The sequence below is a fragment of the Salmo salar genome, chromosome ssa03 (genome assembly GCF_905237065.1).
Source record: "Salmo salar chromosome ssa03, Ssal_v3.1, whole genome shotgun sequence".
Lineage (NCBI taxonomy): Eukaryota > Metazoa > Chordata > Actinopteri > Salmoniformes > Salmonidae > Salmo > Salmo salar.
The window spans coordinates 8,887,910-8,897,795 of NC_059444.1; the positions used below are offsets into that span (position 1 = coordinate 8,887,910).

Below are 9,886 nucleotides of genomic sequence, written 5' to 3' on the forward strand. Positions count from 1 at the left end.
AAGCTGAAATAAATAATTCTCTCTACTATTATTCTGACATTTCACATTCTTAAAATAGTGGTGATCCTAACTGACCTAAAACAGGGAATTTTTACTAGGATTAAATGTCAGGAATTGTGAAAAACTGAATTTAAATGTATTTGGTTAAGGTGTATGTAAACTTCTGACTTCAACTGTATACATACATACATACATACATACATCTACATACATCCTAAATTATCAAGGATATAAACCTTGATCAGGAAGGAGGGATGCAATTTAAAGGGGCAAGAAAGTGTGTACCGAAACCTTGGTTGATTACGGTAAGATCATTTTGTCTAATTTCTGTTGGTCTGCTCATCATCAAATGTTATGGGTGTGCATCTGCAGCTCCTAAATCTGGTATAAACAAATAAAATTACCTACGATTGGATCCAGATCGGATCTTGGCAGCTTGCGCCCACAACTGGCATTCAATTGTGTCCTCTATCCATCTCTTGTCTGCATTGTAATTGGATGCTTATACACATACGTTTTTTTGTGTTTTATTAGAGTTGGCCACTATATTTTATTTATTGCTGCACTTATTCCATGCCACTTGCCAGCCATTATTGTAAATAAGAATTTGTTAACTGACTCGCCTGGTTAAATAAAAAAATATAATATTAAATATGATCTACATTGTAAACCTCTTTTTTTTTTTATCCTAAATTTGTTTGACTTTCCAGTTGATGTTAGAACCGTCCGGTTTTATGAAGGCCGCGATGATGTCCGCCACATCATATGTTAGAACCGTCCGGTTTTATGAAGGCCGCGATGATGTCCGCCACATCATATGTTAGAACCGTCCGGTTTTATGAAGGCCGCGATGATGTCCGCCACATCATATGTTAGAACCGTCCGGTTTTATGAAGGCCGCGATGATGTCCGCCACATCATATGTTAGAACCGTCCGGTTTTATGAAGGCCGCGGTGATGTCCGCCACATCATATGTTAGAACCGTCCGGTTTTATGAAGGCCGCTGTGATGTCCGCCACATCATATGTTAGAACCGTCCGGTTTTATGAAGGCCGCTGTGATGTCCGCCACATCATATGTTAGAACCGTCCGGTTTTATGAAGGCCGCTGTGATGTCCGCCACATCATATGTTAGAACCGTCCGGTTTTATGAAGGCCGCGATGATGTCCGCCACATCATATGTTAGAACCGTCCGGTTTTATGAAGGCCGCTGTGATGTCCGCCACATCATATGTTAGAACCGTCCGGTTTTATGAAGGCCGCTGTGATGTCCGCCACATCATATGTTAGAACCGTCCGGTTTTATGAAGGCCGCTGTGATGTCCGCCACATCATATGTTAGAACCGTCCGGTTTTATGAAGGCCGCTGTGATGTCCGCCACATCATATGTTAGAACCGTCCGGTTTTATGAAGGCCGCTGTGATGTCCGCCACATCATATGTTAGAACCGTCCGGTTTTATGAAGGCCGCTGTGATGTCCGCCACATCATATGTTAGAACCGTCCGGTTTTATGAAGGCCGCTGTGATGTCCGCCACATCATATGTTAGAACCGTCCGGTTTTATGAAGGCCGCTGTGATGTCCGCCACATCATATGTTAGAACCGTCCGGTTTTATGAAGGCCGCTGTGATGTCCGCCACATCATATGTTAGAACCGTCCGGTTTTATGAAGGCCGCTGTGATGTCCGCCACATCATATGTTAGAACCGTCCGGTTTTATGAAGGCCGCGATGATGTCCGCCACATCATATGTTTATAACTATCACTTGACCTTTTTCCCCTTAGTAGCTCTGACTTTGCAGATCGCTGCTTAGAGGAAAAATGTACTTACTGTGACATGTGGTTGTCCCACCTAGCTGTTGAAAGATGAACACACTAACTGTAAGTTGCTCTGGATAAGAGCGTCTGATAAATGACTAAAATGTTAATGTAAAAAAAAAAAAAAAATTTACTCAACTCAATTAAGTCTTAAGATTTTCCAAGGGACTATTGTCCCTTCCCCTTTTTATACTGACTGTGGTATTTAAAGTAAAGACTGTACATCACATGATTTAACTCACTTAGTCTGTTTTTCAATTGATTGGATTGGCTCTTTCTTTCTGTGTCACTAGGAATGGGATCTATCCCTTGATGAACTTCCAGCGGGGCCTCACCATGCCCCGGACCTTGTCCATCTTCCAGGAGCGCATGGAGACAGTGAAGACTCCCAGCCCAGAGCCCCAGGAGATGGAGACCAGAAAGGTAACTTTTATATGAGGGGGGTTGCATGCAGACCAGTAGTCAGACGGTTGCTGGTTCAAATCCCGGGCCAGTCAAAAACAAGTATTTTATAGCATATGTACTGTATATGAACCATACAGGCAACACCCAACCAAAATGTTGGGGTAAACAACAGTCTCTTTAACTGGCAACCGAAGGCTGCTGGTTTTAGACACCAGACGGTACCATCTTCTGCCGCTGTGCCCTTAAGCAAGACACTTAGGCACTAAAATGAACCTTCTTGTCTGCTTTCAATTCCAAGGTGGTGCCCTATGGTCATGAAACGAGTGTTGGAAATCAGTTTAGCAGATTTTTTTTCTCTCTCTCTGTGTCATGCTTGAAACTGTACAGGTTGTCCAAATGCATTGTAACTTGGAGTTCACTGAGGAAGGCACCAGAAGTCATGTGAGTTTTTTTGTTTATTTTCATCTACAACTTATACTTTTTAAAAGGAACAAAGAATTGTTGCTGAATGTAAAAAGTGTCTGAGCTTTTATAACTATAGACAAATAATTGCACAATAAAACATCTCCTCGCCCATGGTTTGTGTGATTAGTGCCGCAGCCAATTCCGCCTTTGGCCGCCTTTCCTTCCAGTTCTCTGCTGCCAATGACTGGAACGAACTGCAAAAATCACTGAAGCTGGAGACTCATATCTCCCTCCTAGCTTTAAGCACCAGCTGTCAGAGCAGCTCACAGATTACTGCACCTGTACATAGCCCATCTGTAAATAGCCCATCCAACTACCTCATCCCCATACTGTATTTATTTATTTATCTTGCTCCTTTGCACCCCAGTATCTCTACTTGCACATTCATCCTCTGCACATCTATCACTCCAGTGTTTAATTGGTATATTGTAATTACTTCGCCACCATGGCCTATTTATTGCCTTACCTCCCTTATCTTACCTCATTTGCACACACTGTATATAGACTTTTTCTACTGTATTAGTGACTGTATGTTTGTTTATTCCATGTGTAACTCTGTTGTTGTATGTGTCAAACTGCTTTTGCATTATATTGGCCAGGTCGCAGTTTTAAATGAGAACTTGTTATCAACTAGCCTACCTGGTTAAATAAAGGTGAAATAAAAAAATGTAATTAATAAAAGCCCCCGGCACTTATGTACAGTACGCACAAGAGTTGTGATTGGTGCAAATCTGACCCAGTGCGCACACTCGCACCTCTCCTTTTTATAATAGCTAATAAAACCAATTTAGATACAAAATATACAAGGAGTGGTAAAATACATTTTAATTTAATTCTCTCTATCTCAATGCAGCTCTCTCTCCTCCTGAAGATGGACGACAAGCTCCAACGGCAGCTAAACTGTGACATTCTGCCTAGTGAGTCAATCCAACGTTCAACAAAGTTATTGTAACGTTACTGTGTGTACCCTTTTTGACGTCGTATTAACCAAACAGGATGTACATTCATCTCCCGGTCCAATAGACTGGGTAGATTGGTTTCGGAGACCCTTTTTAAAAAATTTAAAAATTAAAAATTGCTTGTGGTGTAACGTGGCACGGTTGGGGTTCATGTTCTTGACGAGGCAATGTGTTTTTCAGTAACAACAAACAAACTACAGTAACGGTCACTAACTCATTGAATTAGCCCCCACCCACTGTAGATCAACAGATAACTTGGTATCTGTTACTAGGTAATTTAACAACCACATGCCAATATACAGAGGGGCTGTTACAAATGCAGATATACAGCACCATCTATTGGGTTATTCAGTAGATCGCATGCAGTTTTTTTAAAGGGGAGTTCAAGGATATTATTTGAGGTTAATGTTTCCTCAACCTGAAAGTAGTCTATGGGCCAGGAGAAACTGTAATCGGTGGTTTGGTTTTATCTAAACAGCCATTACAAACTTCAGTAACTGCTAGCAAATAATCTGTGGGAGTAATAGGGGCCCTTTAGCTGTAGGACTGGTTGATTATCTTTATATGTTAAGGTTTTTGGTGGCTGTTTTGTGTTTTCCAATTTAGCTGACAGCTCCAAAGACCTGGCTAGTGAGCTGGTTCACTTCGCCTTCATCAGTGAGGTAAGAGGAGCGGAAGACACTGGTTAACCCAGGCCAGCCTTGAATCTGTACTATTTCTACAGAAGTATTGTTGTTTTTTGTATTGATATCTTAAGTCTTTATTTATTTATTTTTTAATTTTTTTGGTACTTACTTTGAAGAATTTGACACAATTTTATAACTACCTGATACCAAATGGTGCCTAGTGGGACTTATTTGAATGAATCCCAAAGAATCAAACATGTTATAGACCAGGTTTTAAATGCCTGGTCATTGTACCTTAAAATAATCGTCCCTAATATAACCCCTTATTTCTGGCCTCTCGTTTCTCCAGGAGGACTGTGAGAAGCTGGCAGGCTTTCTGGAAGACGCCCTGTGTAAGCATTGGGCCAGGCCGCCATTGGAGGAGTCTTCCCTGGCATAGTGATGACGTACCGACACATGCTGCTGCCCCAAGGGGGACCTGGACCCTGGGAAAACTACAACAAGGGAGGGAAAGAAAGAGAATTTAAAGAAAGGGGGAGGGGGGGATTAGTCGGGGAACTTTAAGAGTGAACATTCCAGGACTAGGAAGTGCCAGTTTTTTTTTTTGTGAGGCTTGTAAGGGAAGAGAGCCAAGTCAGCACTTCAGTCTGTGTGGCAAATGTAAGCATCAAGAAACGCTGTCTCAAAACAGAAGTGAGAAGCGATCTCTCTTTCTACTAAACAGAAGTGCCAACCAACTCAAGCCAGAGAAGACTATGCTAGGAGAGCTACTATATTTGGCCACTTCAATGCCTCCTTCTCTCTGCACAGATGATGTCATTGGCCTTGTTTAGAAGTATAGCAAGAGACAGTGGACAAAGTAAGCAATATGAGGAACATAAAAGTCTTCAACATTTACTGCTGCATTGAGGACTTTTTGTCCATAATAACCTATTGGGCTCCATTTTACACACGCAGCGCAGCCTTGGCAATGACCCCATAAAGAAAACTAATATAAAACTCTCACTATCATGCAAGGTGAAGGTACAGACACATTGAGATTTTGTGTCCCAAGATTCCCGGATTGAGACAATGGTTTTTCAATGGTGAGGTCATCCTCTACTTGATGAATGATTGTCCAACGGAAGAAAAAAAACAGCACAATATGTTCGTCTTCTACATATGCAACTCATCCGAAAAAAGTAGGGATGAGTTAAACTTATGATAGACAAAAACGGACAATGATGTAGGTCATATACAATTTTATCCGTGTTCATGCGTCTCTGTTAGGGTTGAATATTTTCCTGGTATTTTACAAATAAATCACTTTTCTTCCGGGTAAAATCATTTATAAAGCATATAAATATGCCTATGTCTGGATTTGAATAGACCTTTTGAGCGAAAATTCAAGTCTGATGCGTCATACATTGAAGACATTTAATGAGCCCAAGCACCCAAAAAAAAGGAAAAATGATTGTGCGGTTATCCAGTACATATATGATCTAGGCTACTGCCCATAGATGTCGTTAGCTATATGCTCTCTTGGGTAAATAAGTAGGCTAATATGTCCTGAGTGTGAACTGTATTACTGTACTGTATTATATGGACTGGAATTACACACATCGATCAAATTGTGATAAAGCGAGGAGAGAACATGCGATTCCGGTGCAGCACATACGTCCTGCAAAGTTACAAGTATAGGTTAGCGAAATAGATTTTAATTTTTAAGTATAATTGGGCTTATTTGTATAATTTAGTAGACTGACTCATATATACCTTTAAATAATATTTCCCCTAATGTTATTAGCATAATATTATATATATTTTTTTGCTTCCTTCCTTCCTCTCAACTGTTAAATGAAATACGTTTCGTTGTCATTTCGAATGACGAGAATAAAGGACATCCTTCAACAATATAGGACTAGAATTAGATGCAGATGGCTTTCACTTCTCTTCACAAAGATAGAATGAATGGTCATGGGTCTGATTCGCTCTTCTTTCAGTTCTACTGGCTGCTGTATTTACCATTCAGCAAACAAGAGCTTCAGTCCCTCTTCAATTAGTCTACTGGTATAAGAAATGCTTAAAAAGTGACCAACAAGCTATTCTAGTCTAGCTTCTCCTGCATGGGACTCCCAACAGCTAAGGATCGTTTTTTAAAGAGGCCAGCGGTACACAGGTGTGTGCGTATTGCGCAAGAGACAGAGGCTATAAATTAGAACCTAATTAAGCATAACCCATCACGAATTAGCTAAATATAAGGCTACTACTGCATTAAATGTATTACCTGAAAGAGGTAGGCTATGACATCTATATATAGGCCTATATATCAATCTAGAACAGGATTATCTATTTTTTGGATGCAATTTGAATGGAGTTAGAGCGAGAAGGACCGTGAGGGCTCGCACAGGTTTTAAAGCGAAAATATTCGAGTGATAGGTTGTTTTTAAAACTGCAGCTGCAATAAAACAAAAAATATCTTTACAATTTAAAAAAATGTGATCCCTAAAGCCAGATGCAGAAAATGTAGGCCTACCCATCACTTTATATATATATATATCTACTCATGATGACATGATAGGTCTACATACATTGAACTGTGGTCCATACTGATGGGCTGTCTGTCCCCACCCTGAGCGTTGATTCATCATGCAGAGGTCATAGAGAACCCATATTTTAGACATTACGTATAATTTAACAGTTCCATTCACGCCATGCTGTTCATAGAAATAATTTTACGGTTTCCGGGAAAAGTTTGTGGTTTTGGGCCGTGAATCTCAGTAACCGGGTTCCCGCCATTCCCCTATGCGTGTTGTGACTTTTTTCTTTTGCGATGTCCTGTGAGAAAGCACAGATTATTGAAACATCATTGAAGCACATAAACACTAAAATGTATAGCGCATAATTCAATCTCGATGATAATTTCTCAAACGTTACCGAGGCTACGCTGCGTATGTCACCCGGTATGTTTCAATGTTATACGGCTACAAACAAGATGCACAAAATGTAGCATGCATGTTGTATTGCTTTGTTACTTTCCAATCATGACCACTTCACCGCAAGTGTTAGTCTTTCATAGGTCACACTCTATGACCATCACCGTTTCTGAGGAGACAAAACTGACATGGAACAAGGATGGTTTTTAAAGGTTGTTTTTTTTGTTAACGTCTTTTTAGCAAACTAAATAATGTGTTAAATCTGGTTGTAACATTAGCATCTGACCAAATCACAACCAAAATCATACTGTCTTTCCCATAACATCTTTACCTTGTCATGAAAACATTTTTCTCGGTTTCTCTTGCTTTACCTGGTTGTAAAAAAAAGACCCGTTGGTTGTAATCTGGTTATAGGACTTCTTCTCAACCAGAAAACGTCATAAAGAGACCATGAGCAAAATGTCCACTGGATTGATGCCATAAATCAAACACTACTTCTGCCTTTTACGTGTTTGTGTCCGACCTAACACCTTTGCTCAATTGCAGGGAAAGTCTGGGTTAACATACTAAATGTCAAACATATTGAACCTGTGAAAGTAACTCAAGTTTTAAACTGGAGACAATAGAATAATTTGCCAGCAATCTCTAACACCGTATGCTATGTTTCTCTTTCTAAGAATGAAAACCCTATCACCTATCAAGCTGCGAGGAAGACTTATCTCACAATTTGAATACATACATTTTTCTGCCTCATTGATATGATCATCATTCGTCCGATCTTAAGATTTTGCTCTTTTCAGTGGAAAGTCATAGGCCTACAAGAGCTTCTGAAATCAATTCACTGTTGAGAAAATGTACAGTTTTTGAACTATGAATTGTCATTTTTCTTAAATCATAACTTGCAATATGCCTTTCCATGTTGCTGTGTGTTTTTAGTCTGGATGAACAAATGTTATATGTATCCACATTGGAATATTAATTTTTGGTGTTTTTGCATTTGCTGAAAGGTCAATCTTTTTAACTTGGTTTGATAGGCTACACTATGGAAATTTAGTAGCTAATTATTTACCTCAGATTTTAGCTTGTTGACTGTATGGTTCATTATACATGCATGACATACTATTAATCAATTTTAGCTGCAATCAAGCCTAAGTGCCTCACTATACACTAGTGCAGCGTTTTCCCAAACGTTGTCCTCCGGACCCCAAGGGGTGCACGTCTTGGTTTTGCCCCCAACACTACACAGCTGACTCAAATAATCAAAGCTTGATGATTAGTTGAATCAGCTAGGGGCAAAAAAAAAACTAAGCGCACACTCCTTGTTGTCCCGAGGACCGAGCTTTGGGGAAACCCTGAACTAGTGTTACACAAACCAACTTTTTTATGCAATTTTAGTTGCCATTGAGCTCCCTTACTGGGCTGTATGGAACATGCATGAGCCTCAATTTCCACTTTGTAAGCAAGCATTAATTTAGTACACTTCATGTCATGGATTTGTAAACCATTGTGAGTTCTGTTCTGCTTTAAATATTATCAGAGACTGCTTAAGTTGTAATATCTACTTGATTATAATTATATAACCGTCCAGTTTATCAAACCAATGTGCTGGCATGTTGTATGATGAATGTTAACAAACTAATCTTTGTTACTCCGTTGCCATAACTGGTAGGTACTGTACCTCCGTTGACCTTTTTTTGGGGTCAAGCATGTCCTGTCCACACTGTATACAGGAGTGGATGTCTGAGTTGCATTGTACTTGAGCACGCTGCAATCAAGTCACTCTAACCCTGTTTATACCTGGTGCTAACATGCAGCCTTTTTCCTGCTCTTGTCCACATTCTGATTCTGCCCCAATTCTTTTGTGACAAGTGTAGACGATTAAAAAAAAAAAAGTGTAAACAGACAAGATCAGGACAAAGGACGCACATTAACGGGCAGGTGTAAACGGGGCTTGAAGTCGTTCAAATAAGGTTCTCGACTCATTTCAATACAACGCCGATGGATTTAAGTCTACATTCCATATTGTAGACAATGATAATTTTCTTGGTAGAATTTGGAGGGGGGAGGCGGTATTATCGATAATTGAAAAACAACTGAAAAAGGCCTAACACATCCTTCTCCTTTGTCTGTTTAGCTAAATTACAGCTCTCCCTGTATTGAGGTGCTTCTGCCTTGTTCTGTTTGTACAACTCATGTAAAATATTGTACAATAAAAGTATTAATGAGTATAGATGAGGCAATAATGACACTGATTCTTGCATTAGTTTTGTCTTGTTAACTGAAAATCTGGGCCCTAGAGTTGAGCTGTGGCTGCTGTTATTACACACGTGGGCCTGCCATTCCTCACACATCAAACCCAACATGAAGCCTAATCCCGTTCAAAAGACCATTCCGCCCAATGCTCGGAAGGTCTGGTGGATCAACGTCTCAAATGTGGCCTTCGTTTATTCGAAATAGGAAAAATTCCCGACCCACAGCCAAGGTTCTGGAGCACTCTGCCTTAGATTCATTAAAAATCAGTTTATAATCTATATCAACTGTAATATTACTAAATAAATGTATTGTTGTATTAAAGTTAAGACTCACTACACTGTATGTACACTTATCTGATAGTCAGATTCTCTTTGTAAATGTTTTAAATGTAACCTTTTTAACTAGGCAAGTCAATAACAAATTCTTATTTACAATGACGGC

General features: G+C 39.8%; 1 protein-coding gene across 2 annotated transcripts in view; it reads left to right on the top strand.

Annotated features, from left to right (window-relative positions):
* LOC106597174 (nuclear receptor-binding protein 2) overlaps window positions 1–9,422 on the top strand; it is a 56,168-nt gene extending 46,746 nt beyond the window's left edge. For both annotated transcript variants that reach the window (XM_014188406.2, XM_014188402.2), the window contains 5 exons: window positions 2,116–2,245; window positions 2,615–2,668; window positions 3,546–3,609; window positions 4,258–4,313; window positions 4,627–9,422. In XM_014188406.2, coding sequence (XP_014043881.1) covers window positions 2,116–2,245; window positions 2,615–2,668; window positions 3,546–3,609; window positions 4,258–4,313; window positions 4,627–4,716 — 394 coding nt within the window. In that variant the 3' untranslated portion in view covers window positions 4,717–9,422. The remainder of the gene's footprint in view (window positions 1–2,115; window positions 2,246–2,614; window positions 2,669–3,545; window positions 3,610–4,257; window positions 4,314–4,626) is intronic.
* Window positions 9,423–9,886: the final 464 nt, after the last annotated feature.